At 39.6% G+C, this 17,466-nt stretch overlaps 1 protein-coding gene across 1 annotated transcript in view; it reads right to left on the bottom strand.

Moving 5' to 3' along the window:
- Window positions 1–715: 715 nt before the first annotated feature.
- The window catches only part of LOC131361397 (cytoplasmic phosphatidylinositol transfer protein 1-like), a 66,741-nt gene continuing 49,990 nt past the window's right edge, over window positions 716–17,466 (bottom strand). Inside the window, exons 5-9 of the mRNA XM_058402464.1 lie at window positions 12,990–13,061; window positions 10,370–10,465; window positions 8,614–8,769; window positions 8,089–8,152; window positions 716–6,904 (exon numbers count right to left, since the gene is read on the bottom strand). Coding sequence (XP_058258447.1) covers window positions 6,594–6,904; window positions 8,089–8,152; window positions 8,614–8,769; window positions 10,370–10,465; window positions 12,990–13,061 — 699 coding nt within the window. The 3' untranslated portion in view covers window positions 716–6,593. The remainder of the gene's footprint in view (window positions 6,905–8,088; window positions 8,153–8,613; window positions 8,770–10,369; window positions 10,466–12,989; window positions 13,062–17,466) is intronic.

The raw sequence follows: 17,466 nt of genomic DNA, 5'->3' as shown, positions 1-17,466 counted from the left end.
GATTTAGGAGTGTTTATGGGAATTTTTTGAACATTCCTCTAGAAGCGTATTTGTGAGGTCAGGTACTGATGTTGGTGCTACGAGAAGGTCTGGCTCACAGTCTCCACTCTAATTTATCCCAAAGGTGTTCTATCAGGTTGAGGTCAGGGCTCTGTGCAGGACAGTCAAGTTCCTCCACACCAAACTCACTCATCCATGTGTTTATGGACCTTGCTTTGTGCACTGGTGTGCAGTCATGTTGTCTATCTGTGTTAGTTGCCATATTGTATGAAAAGTGGAAAAAGATATAATTTATTTATTTATTTTTAGGTTTATCTCAATTCAATCTTTTTTTTTTTTTTTACATCACAAAATATTGCAATTTTAACAGAGATGTGTAGATTTTTATTTTATTTTTTAAATTTCCTCTGTAAATAGCACCCAGGAAGAATTCACTCCAGTGATGAAGGTGGGTATAGCAGATGTAAGGAATCTGATACTCCATGCAGAGGAAAAGACATTCATCTTACCAGATAATATCCACTTTTGCTTTAAGTTCCTCAGCTATCTGAACAGTACTATATTGTTCTAACCTCATTATTTTACCAAATGAATAAACGTAACATATGCTGGTCAAGATGTATTTATAGACTTAACAATTTGTTAAAAAAGAAAGAAAAAAAGATTCATGCAGGAAATCCCGTCCCCGACAATGACATGAGCAAGACGAGCTTCGTCATAGCAAGTCAGTTTTTATTTGCTACAAGAATTAGGAAAACAATAATTACAACAAATCCGAACAAAATATACAAGAACCTAAAGAGGCTATAAAGGACGGCACTTGGTCGTGGATGAGGACTCTATTAGGAAGGAGGCTGCCTTGGTGGGCATCATGACATCAGCAGAACTTCATGGCTAAAAATGAAATGAATACGCTTGGTCCTCTCCTTTAGGCCTGGACGGCAAAGCGACACTTGAGGAATGAAACTGAAGAGAATTCTTCTTTTTCTAAGATAAAACAATAAATGCTCAAACTGGACAGAATCCAGAACCGAAAGTCACATTAGGATTTCTAATGTTATGGCTTCAGATTTAATGCTTAATCTGCTGAGAAGAAAGTTCAAAAAACAAAAAACTTTTTTTTTTTGTCATGAATTGGACGTATAATTGCTTCCAAATATATTCAGCTAACAGTATAGTCATGGACATCTTCAAAAAAAAATATATATATATCCTCACTTCCCTGCTTTTTGTTTTCGACAGAGGCTGCAGAGGTGAATGAATGTGAATCTGTCTACGTGAGGAAGGCCGCGTTTATTCAAACTCGGATGGATTTACAGGAACGATTGTGGAGTTTCAGCCAGCGTCCTGCTCGTTGTCTCTGAAATGAGATCTTCTATAATATTACTATTATTAATGGATGTGCGCTACACAGGGGGTTCCTTTTGCTAGTTTCTTAAACAAAATTTAAATGCCTGCCGATAGAAGCTACATCGCTGTCTCTCCTCAGTTCGAGTGGAATTCGAATAACAATCATGTGACTTATTTATTTTTTAACTGTTTGTCAGTGAGGCAGGTATGCAATGTATTTGTAAATATTAGAGAAATCTCTCGAGAACATCTTAAACCAAACCAAAAAAAAAAAAATCGGGGACTATAAACATTATTTCTAAGAATATATACACCGATCAGGCATAACATTATGACCACTGAGAGGTGAAGTGAATAACACTGATGTTATTCACACCTCATCATGGCACCTGTTAGTGGGTGGGATATATCAGGCAGCAAGTGAACATTTTGTCCTCAAAGTTGATGTTAGAAGCAGGAAAAATGGGCAAGTGTAAGGATTTGAGCGAGTGTGACAAGGGCCAGATCGTGATGGCTAGACCACTGGATCAGAGCGTCTCCAAAACTGCAGCTCTTGTGGGGTGTTCCCGGTCTGCAGTGGTCAGTATCTATTAGGAAGGAACAGTGGTGAACCGGGTAAGTCCTGCTGCTAACATCTTGGTGCCTTGACGGATCCGGGCTGTTTTTGGCAGCAAAATTGGGACCAACACAATATTAGGCAGGTGGTCATAATGTTATGCCTGATCGGTGTATACGGATATCAACATGCACCTCATTGTAATTATGAGGTAAAGTGAATATTTGGATAAATTGAATAGTAATAGTTCAATCCTCATTGAGTGTTTCATTCCGATTAGATGTAAACGTTCAGTAAGAACTAATGCCTCAGACGGTGAGCAGGGCTGATTAGATTTTGACGACTAAATCACCTCACTGCTACTGATAGAGAACAGGCCACAGAGGAAGGGAAGAGCAAACCGCAGAAACACGAACATGACAAAATCACTACTTATCAAAATGTACAAAAAAAAAAAAATATATATATATAGAAAATTCCAAAACAAAACAAACAAAAAACAACCATTAAATCTTGAATAATTGTTTTTTTCTACATCATGCTACCCCTCTAAACGAGAAATTTCGCAACAGAAAGCAAGGCTAGCGAATACAGATTCCATCTGGCTCATTTTTGTTGACCGTCCAGGCAGTCGCGTGTTCGCAGTTCAAACAACTCAAGCAAGAAAAGTTCAAAATAACAACTTTCCATTAACAAGCAAACAAAATATCTATTTGAAACGGGTTTTCACTTCACGCCCACATGGCAAATCTTTACAAAAAAAACCAAAAACTGTACAAAATAATATGTACAAACCCAGCTCAGGCAGAAGCACAGCGGCGGATTTGGATAGAAATCATTTTCCTGGCATCGTGGTGCAAAAGTACATAGTGCTGAGGTTTAACTGGGTTAATAAACTAAATATTTGACATCGAAAAGGGATTATTTAAAGCGCCGATTAGGATCCTAGGGTTGGAGAAACAGCCATGTTGTCATGATCTCAACAGGATCATTGGGTTCCTTTAGAGCCGTATAGACATTATATATCTCCATGCCTGATAATGATCGTGATCATTCCTACGATAACACCATACTGTAGGTGGACTAATACCATGGATTGTTCTAGGAAACACACAGTTATTGCTGTGGCAACAATTTCAGCAATTTTAAGAGTCTAGACACCCCTCCATGTCAGACTCAGTGTTCACTCACTGGCATCTGTTCTAGAAGGGATTTATTAATATTTTGCAGCTAAGGATCTGCTCAAGTAAAAAAAAAAAAAAACATAGCTGTACAACTCAAATCATATAAACCTCTCCTTGCTCTTACATAAATTGCTGTTAGTCCATTCATCCTCCAGCTATATCAACTACACTATGTAATTAAACCGTGATATGAAAATAAAACCAGCACAATATTGTCATCATCAACGTGTTAAAAATATCACCATGTGGCAAGGCAGCATTACTGTACAGTGCTTATGAGAGTTCAGAAGGCGGGAGAAGGACTGCTGACCTCTACAGCTCCCTAGTTTGGACAATATGTAAGCTACACAAGTTATTTCTAATTTCTTACCTCCGATCCCTAAAAGGGGTCTGGAAGGATGACAAGAAATTTTTTGTCACCAATCGAAATCAATGCTTAAAGGTGCGGTCAGTGATTTTTTTTTTTTTTTTTAGATCATAGGGTGAAAAGGTCTAGTTCATATTCATTAATAACTGGGAGTAAAATATCTGTTTAGAGGTGAAACTGGTATCTGTGGCACATTAGACTGGTGAGTTGCTTGCTCCAGTTTACCATCACTGTGTTTTTAGGGACAACACGGAAATGATCTTTGTTCCTACATGAACTGACCACCCGTTCGATTCATGTTCACACTAATTCGATTTCATTTTTCCGAAACGGTTCGCTTCAAAACCACTGACTGTACCTTTAACAACTTTTAAAGTCAACACAAACACAATTCTACTCTAATCATTTGACCTTAAGGACCACTGGTGTGTCTTCGTCCATACAGCAGGGTTGCCAGAGCCACATTTATTCCACCAAACAGGGCTGGTTTTGATGGAGTGGTGGTCGATTTTATAAGACCAGTTTAAAAGCTCTTGTTTTAAAGCGGAATGAAATCGACTGGATTTTAGCAAACGGCAAACCAAAGGAAACTGTTTACCACGCATACAGTGTTTATTTAAATGTAAAATATATCACAAAATTAGAAATGTGTGCACTACAGGGTTTCCCAGGCAAAGTCTGACTATAAAAGAACAAAAAAGGGTCTCTCCATTTCCATTGTCCAAAATAGTTTCAGGTCTAGTTTTAGGCTTTTGAGGCAACTCTGCTGTATGAGAACTTACTTGTGGTCATTTTAATACAATACTGTGTATTATAACAAACCCTGGTAACTTAAGCTTCATAAAAGGAATTAAAATTTGATATCGACGCATGCCCAATGCAGAAATAAAACATTGGGAAGTATTTTTTTTTTTTTTTTACCTCTTTAGCCTACTGAAAAAACAAACACTTAAACTGTGTTTCAAAACTAAAAACGCTTTCCTGGATCATAGAGTTTAGGATGGTATTAAAGACTCACGTAGCAGCATGGTCAAGTATTTTTCTTCTTTAGACAAAAATGGCTCTGGGTGCAAGTTAAAATAAAATATAATTCAAGGTGCTTCACACTTCCTCTTAGTCGTTTAAAAAAAAAAGAGAGAGAGAGAGAGAGAAAACTACATAAAAGTTTCAAGAATGATTAAAGACATCTGTATAGAGATCTACTGATCGATGTATTTACATGTACATGCAGAGGCACTGTTGGAGCTGCTGTATGGTTCGGAGCATGCTCAGTGCACTTTCGTCTATATATAAATCCGACTGAAGTCGCCAGCAGTCCCTGCCTCTTGTATGCATATACACAGGACTTTACAGAGCCTGTGAACAGTCCATGCAGCTTTTAATAAACCCCGTCTACGATGGAAGGGGAAGCAGCAGCTAGGTTCGGAAAGCGTTAGGTGTGCAGCCAGGATCAACGGTCACATTTTTGTTTCTCCTGACCTTCATTCCCTCTAACCAAGAACGTGCACCACAGAAACGGATACAAATGAAAAATAACGAAGGTATTTCCCTGTTCACTGGTATCTGGTATTATTCTAAAAGCTGGAGGTAAAATCATCAGGCATCTAAAGGGCATTGTGAAAGGTTAGACTCCATTCATACATGCAGATAGACATGCTCGCTTCGATAATATACTCAGTCCCTACGTTTGATTTATGTTCAGCAAAATCCAGAAAATCTACATTAACTGTAGGATTGATTAAAACATTATGACCCGCTAGATTTCCTACCCCATGGATCTGTATGAGCGTCCCGTACCCCTGCTGTGGGTAATGGTCAGATTGTCATATAAGCTGCTTCCAAAAAAAAGCTTGAGTATATTTTGTAGCACTGGCTGCGAAGAAGTCGTATAAAGTAAATCTAAGACATCCGTTAAGACAAATCCGGCTTGTAAGAACAAACCCTGGAATCCTGGATGGCTGTGTTATTGGAATATCTGAGAATTTTTTTTCCTGCCGTGGCTTTGGAAAGGCTGGCACCTATGAAGACCTGAGAAGCGTTCTGATTAGGCGGATTTGCATGCGTGTGGATACAGATAAAATGGAAGTGAGTTACAAAAAAGAAAAAGAAAAGAAAAGAAAAGAAAAGAAAAGGATTGAGCTACTAATTTTTTTGGGGAAAAGTCCAAAAGTCTGAGGTCACACTAAATGACCTGGATGAAAGCGTTCAATAATCATGAGTGAACAACGTCATTACAAGCACAATATCAATTATTTAGAAATTCTGAAATGCATGTAAAGATTCTACTTTTCAACTAAATAAAAAAAGCCTTAAATTGTAAAAGAATGCAAAATACAAGCTTTCTCATGAATGGTCTCAGACTTTTGGACCCCCATTGTCCATCTTTGAGTATTTTATCTTCCTCAATGTTGTGAGATGTCATTGATTAAAGATGCAGTTTGTAATTTAAAAATGAAAGATTTCTACCCCTACCATCATTGTATAATTGAGAGAAAAATATTTCATTATAATCTACAATAATAGATCTTACTACTGTATACTATAGCGCTGTTCCTTTTTTCTCCTAAAAGGTAAACTATAAGGCATTCTCGACACAGAGGAATGGAGTCGGTAGCGAAGAAAAGGAAAGGGCATGTCAAATCTCATTATAGGTAGAAAATAATTCTGAATATTACAAACTTTTACTTTAAAATGACACCTCGTGTTAATCCATGATCCTAATCAGGGAATACCTGCTTCGTAGTTGCTAAGGCAACCGTATTTTAAGCCACAACAGGTATCGTGTTAGACGATTTCATGTAAAGATGATGGGAGAAATAAAAATAACAACAAGTACTTTACAACAAGCCTTAATAATAGCTTTTATGGTCTGTTTTTCTTTAAACTTATGACAGAAGAAAAAAAAAACATATCACAATAATGCAGATATTTAACATTATTTTTCAAATATGAGAAAATATAAACTGTCGAGTCAGAGGCTACCTTGCAGGGAGGAAGCCCGTTTACATGGTCAGAAACTGGAGTCTTTTAGAGATTCGTAACACGGAGCAAAGTGGAAGGAGCCGAGTGACTGAACTGTGTTTACAAAATCCTGATTGAAGGAAGAAGTCACAATGAGGGCGTGGCACAGACCCAATCACTCCGTCTCGTTGGACTCAGGGCTGAGAGAGGCGTGGTTAGGGGCTGGAACAGGCACCGACTGGCCGGGTTCTGGCAGAGTGAGCATTTCAGGGGCGGATTTCTTGCGAGGTCGCTCTTTAGGGACGGAGAGGAACTCGGGGGCGTCGGTGTAAAGCGGGGTGGATGGAGCACTGGCCGGGCCGGTGGGGGCCAGAGACGAGAGCGGTGTCTCACCAATGGAAATGGACGGAGGGAACATGCCGATCTTCTGGTTAGTGGCCTCCTGGATCCTACGCTCGAACTCTCTCACCTCATCCATTGTCATGTCTTTAAAAATAAAAAGAAACAAGTATTCAAATAGAGGAACAAATATACAATAGAGTGGAACGTATAGATTTTATGTAATAAATCTATACATTACATTTTCATTGAAACGGTTAACTTTTTATTGTTGTTGTTTCTCTTGATTGCAATTGTCTTCACATTTCCATCCTACTTTTACCACTGATGCAATTTTTGCCAAGCAAAAGAAATAATAATAAACACTTGTAATAACATCTACTAAAAACGACATCAGTTGCATTAAACAGAGGGAAGTGATGTCTAAAGGCTGCTGGATTATGGAGCTGAATTTTCATGAAAGTGTGAGGGTCTGGGATTCTATTTCAGGTGAATCAGTGTACTCGCTGATACAGAAAATGTGAATCAGGGCTTAAGGGTGGATCTCGCTAAAGAAGAAGGTATTTAAAAATAAATCCACACATACGCTGACTTTGTCTAGGATCCCTAAGCCATCCAGAGATGGAGATGAATTGGTGGAATGCTCTTGCTGCTCATGGCAAACTTTAATGTTGGTTTTCTCATGCATTTGCTTCTCGTACTCCCGAACGTCGTCCAAAGCCATATCTGCAAAGGCAGGGGGAGGGTGGGGGCAAAAACCACGGACATCTTCAGTTAGGAACACTGAGGGCGGGTCACGGTGGTGTCACAGGGTTAGGTTTCAAGGTCAAAGGTGGAACCAGAAGGACTGAGCCAGGAGGGATTTCGGTGCCGGTTAGTCAGTGATTGAGGTGAGAGGATGTTAGGTGAGAGAGGATCTAGCTTATCGGAAGTGGAAAAGGGCTATGAGAACTGGGCAAAGCGATGGCAAACCTGAAGAGGTGCATATTTACCATCCCTTACGTTCATCAGACAGGAAGTGTAAAGCAGCGAAAATAAAGGGCAACATTCCCATGCAAACCAAAAGATAAGTGAAACATCTTCAGAGACAAACCGAGGATCTTGTATCATGCGGAAGTTACTACTCATTTTTAGATCAGAGAAGGAAAGAGGAACATTATAGAAAATTTCATATTAGAATATACTGAAAGTGGCAATTTTATTTCAGCTTCAGCACTTACCTCATGTCACATGATCTAACACGGAAACAAGCTGCTATTCACACTGAAATATTTAACTGTTTGTAAAGCCTTATTCGTGATTAGTAGAACGCAGTCCTGCCTGAGACTTACCGATCCACTCATCCACCCAAGCAAAGGCCTGTCTGTGGCCCAGCAGCAGCACATCCCTCACCACCTATAGGATAAGGACAGGAGAAGAAAAAGGAGGGAGAGAGAAAATAATGATTAAAAATCCCTTTGTTGCTGATGCATGAATGAAATGATTTTGATATAAATCTCTCTTGAAATCAGGTTTGCAGAACCGTTCTGTACCAATAAAGAATAAGCTCTGAAACCAGTGATTTATTAAAAATGAATATTCAGAACGCCTTTTTATTTATAAAGGCACAATGAAGTAATAAAAAGGGTGAATCCATAGATAATTGCATGGTATCATTTATCATTTAACAACCAGAGACATTTTAGTGCGTGTTAATATGCCATTGCTCTACATTTACAGACTAAAATGAGGTGTTGAATAAAATATGAGGGCAATTTAAGACCTATAAACAGCACTGGATCTATTTAATAAAATATTATGTATGTTTTATATATAAATATATGGTATCCAGTGAACAGCATGAAAGGGTTTTGTACCTTGTGTACGAACTGCTCGACGCGGGTCTGCAGGCCCCAGACCTCGAACTTTACGCTGACGAGCTTGTAGGAGCACATGATGGGATCCTGCGTGTCCCGCCAGCCTTCCTGCAGCATGCCGCGTGACGTCTTCTCCGACTTAAAAAGGCGCAGATCCTGCAAATGGACATCTTTTTAATGACGACTAACTTGACATACGGTGTATGTGCTGAATATTACAACAGGCTACTTCCTAGCTTTAATAATATTCCTCCTCAGCTCTTTGGATGAGGAGGAGCGTGGCACTTTGGACAAAATTGGAATTTCCCATTACGAGGTGGAAGAAATAAAATAAAAACATAATATAGGTGTTCATCTAGTTGTTTTTGTCTTTCAGACTGTTGATGTACACAGTGCATTTTTATGCACTAAATACAGCACACACGTATGCACTTTATTAATAAACATTCTTTATTAATTCTGTATTCATATCACCATATATCATCAAGCATTGTGTTGTGCTTTATTTTTTAAAACATTTTATCTATTTATTTTTCCTCTGTTCTGTACAGCTAATCCTATTTTAATTTATTTTAAATCCCATTTTTGACTCTTATTTTGACTCTACAACACAGACCAGCACTTCACTGCATGCCATACTGTGTAAGAATGTCTATGTGACCAATATGATTTGAATAAAGCAATGCATATTAATATCTAAATACATTAAGCAATCGTTTGTCATTAAAGCATCATTACCTTTCATTAAGAGAAGAAATTAGCAGAAACAACAATGTAATCAGATACCATTACACTTTCCCTAAAACACGACACAGCAACATGTACAGCCCGGAGAGATCACATGTCTGTGAAAGGTTCAGGCTGAATGCCTTCACTTAAAATGTCAGCCATGTTTCATGTCTACATTCACTTGTACTATTAAGTTTCGTCTGAACTAACGTTTAAGCCTGAGTGCAAAATCTCCAGACTCCGAGACTCCGTTAAATAAACTCTGGCTGCTATATTAGTTTTTTTTCTGGATGTCAGGAAATGCTCATGTCTCCACCAGCACACAAATTAAACACTGCATTATGTCATGTCATGTGTCATCCTCAGAGAGTGTCAGGAGTTATTGGGACAGTTCCTTGCCAGACCCCTAGGAAGTCCTGGCAAGTAGTTTATTTGTGTTATTCCTACGTGGGCGGTGCCATACCCTTTCCTAATGCGTGTTCCCGCTTTCTCACCCTGTTGATGTGTTGCTCTATATATGTTTGTCCTTCTGTCTTGGTCGGTGTCAGTCACTATGCTATGTGTTGATGTAATGGAATATGTGTGCCTTGAGGCTGGACGCCATGCTATCTACGATTTTATGTTATAGTCCTGCTTTGCTGAGGTTATGGGGCAGTGGTAGCTCAAGTGGTTAAGGCTCTGGGTCGTTGACCGGAAGATCGGGGTTCAAGCCCCAGCACCGCCAAGCTGCCACTGTTGGGCCCTTGAGCAAGGCCCCTAATCTACCCTGCTCCAGGGGCGCTGTATCATGGCTGACCCTGCTCTCTGACAAGGATGGTATATGCGAAGAAAGATTTTCACTGTGCTGTAATGCATTAGTCATAGTTTATTTCTGTTACGTTTAAGTGTTGTTTTGTTAAATAAAAGAAGTGCATGTACTGGATACTGTAAGCTCAATCACGCAGGGGCGTTTGGGTCTGATCTGCTATTGCGGGTGATTGAGCTTACGCCGGAGATCCGGGTTCGATCCCCGCCATCGACTACTCACCTCTGACTCCTTGTAGTAGCGCTCTGGAATCTCATCGTAAGCGATATCTACGAAACAAACTTCCCGCTCCTGGTCCTTCAGCTCATTTTCAAAGATCTGCACACATACACACACGAAAACTGAGTGAGGAAGATGGGAAGCAGAATAAAACTGCAGAGAATGAAGATAGTATTCAGTACAGTAGTGTATTCAAGTAACTCAGACGCTTAGAGAGTAACTAAGAAACATTTATGACTGTAATTACAGAAAAATGCCTTGGGCTATATCTGATTAAACCATTCCATTTAGTCTAAATCACAAATCTCTACTTTTCTCATTTTGACCTTGATGAAGAAATAAAGCTCTGTAATACTGGTACAGGAATTATAACATGCTACAAAAAAATCCTGGGAAATGTGCAACATAAACCTGAAGAAAAAAAAAGGTTTTGCGTTCACCCAAATATACTAATATTTACTGCATACGCAAAAATATGCAGTAGACATACAGCTTAGATTTTTTAATTTTTATTATAACATACGTTTTTGCATAAACCACGGACTAGTTGATGACTTATAAATGTCTGAAGAAGAAGAAGCCAGGAAGCGACTGTGGTGTACTTTAGTAATAAAAGTGATGTAAAAACTATGTGTAGTACAGAAGGTTCCAGAAGAGCAGCATGTTTCACATATAATAGATCCAGGGTTTCCTGGTTCGATCCTGCCTTGAAAACCTCCATTACCCAACTCTTTTCAGTAATCTGATACAGCAATACTTTTTTTTTTTCAGTAAATGGTGTTCCAGGCGACTCCGTGGCTCATTCATTTAGCGATATTTCCACTAGGGGGAGATGTGTGTTCAACGTTTGTTGACACTGTACATGACGACTAAAAACAAAATATGTCTTTTAGTATGATTGCATGTATAACTAATATCCAGTTGTAACAAGAATGACTTGGAGAGGCTTTCAGAAGACTGACAGCCTCTCCAAGAATGACTTGGAGAGGCTGAAAGAGTGTCAGTGCTGGCAGTGTGTTCACACACACACACACACACTAAGTAATCTCACTGTGCTCTGGGGGAGGACAGGCGACACACAGCTACAGGCACGGAAAGAGAGAGATAGAGAGAGAGCACAGTGAAGAGAGCTCGACAGGTTCGCTCTGCCTATAACGCTCACAATAGCTCCCTTAATCTTTTGTACTGTTTCAATGCGAGAAAATCACTGGGTATAAGAGAATCCCCCGCACACGTGACGTTCACACCCACTGAGCTAAACAGCAAGGAGTCTCATAATCCCAGATACACCGGCGATGCAAAGCAAGACTGAGATATGAGGAATCAGCGTCTATTCTGATCATGCAGCAGTACATTAGTGTTTGTGCTTGGAAAGGAAAAGCTTCTGGATGAATTCCACCACATTGTTATTAACTACACTCATTTAACAAACACACGTAAAACCCGGCCTTGCAGCTTAAAATGTGTTATCTAGTTATATTATCTTTATATAAATATTCTTAATATTCTAAATATTCTTATACTGTATACATTATTAATAATATTATTCTAAGCTTTAAGTTCAGAGTGTTTCCTGTAGGTCATCTGGCTTCCTTTAACCCCCCAAAAACATGCAGGTATGTGTGTATGTAAATATGATTGTGTTACGTGTAAATATTTATGATGCCTTATGATAAATCCAGGATATATTCTTGTCTTGCACCCGGTGTTCTGAGGTTTTGCTCAATTAACCAAATATTAACATATACGCTATCAGACCCTTTAAAAAGCAAAAACAAACCGTGAGACAGTAAAAGGTCTGAGTGAAATGGAGATGCTGTGGGCTGAGGGATCTCAGCTATATGTGTGTGTGAGAGAATCTCTACTGCTGCCCCGACCGCCCTGTAGTCCGGTACGGTCAGCCCCGATCAATACCTGAGCTATTAGAACACTCTCCACATCAGAGACAAAGAAAGAAGGAGAGATCGAGAGAGAGAGAGAGAGAGAGAGAGATTATGTGGCAAAAAGACAATGAACTGACTTTATTATAATTCCAACACAGTTTAAGAGTGTGTGTATGTGTGTGTGTGAGGGAGATATAAAGCAGGGTGGAGGATGTGAGGAAGGCGAAAGGCGTAGAGGACAAAAGGTGACACTTGTATAGAAAGAGAAAAAAGAAACCGATGCAGTTTGGACCATCTCTCGACTTTCTAACATACAGAGAGATATACATTGAGATGAGAAATAAGATGATGTAGACTGTGGAAATATCCAAACAGTATTGGAAGACGTATCGTTTTTCTAACTGCAGCTTACGGACACTGTTGCCCGTCTTTGACAAAATTATTTACTCTTTCCGTGGAGCGCGCTCTGAGGAGAATCGCTCACCGAGACTTTGACAAACTAGCTGAAGAAGCTGTTAAACTGTACGCTAGCCAAATGCTTGCTCAGTCCAGAAATCAATTTTGTGAGCGCATGTGGGCTAACACACGCCGTGAGAGAGACAGAACCCATTAACACAGTTGGTAATGATGTAAAAAAAAATAAAATAAATAAATAAATAAATAAAACACAGAGGCACCTGAAAGGTTTGTTGTCAGAAGAAGATTCGCAGACACACAGCTTTAAGTGCTCATGTACTCACATGGTCGTTGCACCCTTTGTTGTCTTCATACTTGGTTTCTATGTGGATGGAGAACTTTGGCAAAAACGAACACTGAAAAAGAAAAGACAGAAGATTATGGTCATTTTAGTTGCTTCAACAGCTGTTGCTTTAGAAAATATTATCCAGCACTTCTACAATGTTCCTACAAGTCTCCTGTGAGCATACTGAGAGGCTAGACGCATCACTAAACAGCACTGTATTTATGAACGTTGAGAAAATGAATTCCTCTCATTGCCAGAATCACCGCTGTAGGATCGCTTGTTGATCACGCTGTATGACAAGCTTAAGGTAGGACCTGTGGATGAACTTTCTGGAGATAACTGACAGTAAATGTATGCAAATTGAGCTGTATTAATCAAGGCATGTGATTGGTCTGATCTCCTCCACAAGACCATTACAGCTATTATTAACAACACAGGAACAAGAAGACAGATTTCCATGGTAACCCCTTTATGGCAAAGAAAGTTGCTGCAAATGACACCTTAGGAAGCGTGGGCGGGAAAAAAAGAAAAAACGAGAGGAGGGGGACGGGGGATGACAGAAGTAATAGATGGCAGTGAAAAAGTGGGGACTGTCTCTTCTCTGTAGTGAGTCACTGTCTCTTCCTGATGGTCCCTCAGGCTCCGCCCCAGCCACCCCCACCACGCTATACAGAAATAACAGTGACTCACTTTGAAGAGTTTTTCTCCAACTTTAAGAGACAAATGGAGACATTTACCACGATACAAGCCCATTTACCAGAACCACAGGATGTCAGTGGGTGAAACACGGTAGTTAAATATGAATCAGTCCTTTAAATATCACCAAACTCCGTAATAAGAACACGTACACTCACCTGCCACTTTAATAGGAACAATCATGTAGCAGTAAAATCATACAAACATTAGCTTGAGTTATTGTTCACATCAAACATCAGTATGGGGGGAAAAAAAAGTCATCTCAGGAACTGCTGATCTGGGATGATCAGCCTTTAGAGTCTACACACTAGCACTTCCTTGAGCATAAAGGCCTTGTTGATGGGGGAGACAAATTGTCCAGACTGGTTTGAACTGACAAGAAAGCTACAGACATTAGAACATCATCATTATTAGACATCAGCAGCAGAAAATGAGTGGCAGGACTGCAACCCAATGTGTTCTGCTGTCCTAGCTGATCTGGATCTGCAGCTTAGATGCTTTTCTGCTCACCACAGATGTAACGAGTGGTTCTTTGCTTTACTTTTAGACTTCCTTTCAGCTTGAACCGGTCTGACTATTTCCTTTTACCTTTCTCATCAACAAGGAGCAAAACTGCTGACTGGATGTCTTTTTGTTGTGCTATAGTAAAAGTCATTCAGATGTCAAGCACTGAAGCTCTATAAGAAAATGAGTAGAGGTATTCCTATTAAAGTGACTGATGAGAGAGATCTACAATATTTACAGTATGCATGTTAATATCATTCCCTGTGCAATATTCTTATACCATATACACAGTTACCACATCTGCAGTGTGGACAGGTTTGCTGCCTGACCCTACATGACCTGATTTCACTAACAAGTGTTCTTCAAACAAAAGGAAACTTTGTGCATGAAGTCTCCAAGGTTGCTTGAACGATCACGGCTAAGCATTTGGCATAAATGGTCTCGACTTCAATGAGAACATTCACTGTGTCGATGGACAACAGGCACTGAGGCAACATATGCTGTAGGAGGTGGAACACAAGGTTAGCTGGACCAGCTGAATTGTAGCTAGCCATGATGCTGAAAAGACCTCGCTCAAAGTGACATTAACTCACTGTCCATTTTATTAGGAACAGCTGTACATTCATGCAGTTATCTAATCGGCTAATCACCCAATACATAACATCAAGAAGATGCTGCTCAAGAGCTTCAGTGGGGGAAAAGTGTGATCTCTGTGACTTTAGCATGGCAGGGTTGTTGGAATCAGTTTTGAAGCATGTTTTATGCATGCTGAGATGCTATTTAGTTTAGATTGTACAGATTGTCCCACCATCTCTCAGGTTAAGAGGTAGGTATACGTCAAGACTCTTTTCAGTTCTGACACCGAGGTGGTGGAATGAACTTCCTCTAGACGTCTGAAACAGTTGAGTCACTGACTCGGTCTTCGAATGATGTATGAAGACCTACCTCTCTTATTTTCCCTGTTTTTTTATGTATTGTTGTATGTATTATAAAACAAGGCATGTTATATGTTTTAATGTATTTATTGATACCAGAAATGCAAATGTAAATGTACAGTGATAATTTCAGTTACTTTATAATTTACTATAACCCCACTATATATAGCAGCTGTTCTCTAATCAAAAACATGTCTCCAAATAAAGGACTGTTGCTCAATAATTATTTTTTTTTATTTTGCACCATTCTGTGTAAACTCTAGAGACTGCTATGTGAAAAATCCAAGGATTTTCTGAAATATTCCTACACCATCCTTTCTGGTACCAACATCCATGCCATGATCAAGGTCACAAAGATCATTCATTCTGATGTTTAGTGTGACCATGAACTGAAGCTCTTGAGCTGTATCTGCATGATTGTGTGCATTGTGCTGCTGTGACGTGATTGGCTGATTAGATAATTGCATGAACGTGAGGGGTGTGCCTAATAAAGTGGACGGCGAGTGTATGCATCTTTACACTGAAGCATCATCTGAAATCACGTCTATTCACATTGCAGGGTTTGATAAAACACTTCTTGACACTGCGGCTGTAGATGAAGTTGAACACAATGTCTTTGTGGTGTTTTTAGAATAGACAAAAAGACAACTTACTGTGTATTCTGCATGCCAGGGAAGGTCGGGTATTCAGGACCGGGAGAATAAAAGAGCAAAGGAGAACAGAATTAGCATTCGATCAACAGCAGGTGCATTTCCACCACGTTTCCGGAACCAAAGAATATTTCTCAACAATAACTGCACTGAACTCCTGCAGGAGTTCCTGTTTACACTAGCTTCACTGTTTTGATGACTGTATATCAGCCTGTGACACAGTAAACATGGTGGACGAGTGGTGCTGTTTATTAATCAGGAACTAAAAAAGTTTTACGCAAAGTTTTTGAAAAAGAAAAGGAACCTGAAAATGTTCCTGTGAACCTTACATAACTGACTCAAAATAACGACAGCGTTTCCCACACATGATGATACTTGGGCATCGCGCCCAAGTAAACTGACAACCGCCCAAGTATATTCTGCCCTATTAAACATGGCATTTAACTGATTAATCTGTTCTGAGAAAAGAAAAACAAAAAACAAAAAAAAAAAAACATGGCTTGTTTCTAATTTTGCCTTGATATAAATGAAGCTCGGGGTCATTTGGAGTGGGAGCTGAGCTGAGAAAAGAGGGGGTGAAGGAGAGAGATAGGAGAGAGCGAACCACATAGCAGAAACTACAGGATCGACACAGTGTGTGTAATAAGCTGCAATTACTCAAAGACCCTTTCATTACGCCAGGTGCAGCAGAAAACAAGTATATATTAGGAGAAACATCCATTTCTGTTCTATTTAGTAAATGTACAATGTGCAAATATCCATAGTAACCAACAGCTTATTATAGACATGTATCTGATCACAAAGAGATTCTCACCCTGTTTTGGCATTTTGAACTTGCACAAGGATTTTAATCTGAGCCAGTTGTGTGTGTGTGTGTGTGTGTGTGTGTGTAGGTGCTGCAGTAAAACAAACCCATTACCCTGCTCAGTGGATTGTAATGAAGCAACACATTTCTCAAGACGACTAATAATTCAAATCACTATTTCAGTGTTACGGAGTCGTGCACGTCACTCTTTCAGCCACTAAACAGTTCTTAACTGTGAAAGATCAGTAAGGAACCAGTGCAGGTTTTAAAACTGCAACACAATTGTATTAAGAATTTCAGCATGACTACATGACGGTCGAGACCTGTGATTTCAGCTTGCACCCATGCCTCTGCATCCCTTATTAAGGTGCTAATTAACCTGATTACAAATATAATCAGAGGAAATGCATCTTTTATTCGAGATAAATCTTTGAATGGATAAAACAGTCATCTGTGCCTACGCTAAAACGCTAACCTGCTTTACCAGAAGTCGGTAATGAAATGAAGAACGTGTTAAACTTGCAAAATGATCACGTCTAGGCGAGGCATTCATGCATACAATATACGATTTTGAGGTTCTATGAGAAAACCTGAATTACACAGCTGTACTCGGTAACAACAGACAGAAAAAAACGAGCACACAATCCACAACCTAATAGACGCGTCAGATCATTTCTGTCCTCGATGCCTCACTCTCTCATGGTGTCTCTCCATTTCCCACTCCCTTATTTATGGGCAATAAATAGCAGAGTGCAGAGTGTGTGGGACTCTCGGTACACGCCTTCACGGCCGTAACCTGTTTGCAATAGAGGAGATTGAGTCACGCTTAAAGGCATCATCAGTCTAACTGAGGCGCTCTTCTGTAAAACATCTCCACTCTTATAA

The sequence above is a fragment of the Hemibagrus wyckioides genome, linkage group LG11 (assembly GCF_019097595.1).
Source record: "Hemibagrus wyckioides isolate EC202008001 linkage group LG11, SWU_Hwy_1.0, whole genome shotgun sequence".
NCBI lineage: Eukaryota > Metazoa > Chordata > Actinopteri > Siluriformes > Bagridae > Hemibagrus > Hemibagrus wyckioides.
This window is presented reverse-complemented; position numbering and strand designations above follow the sequence as displayed.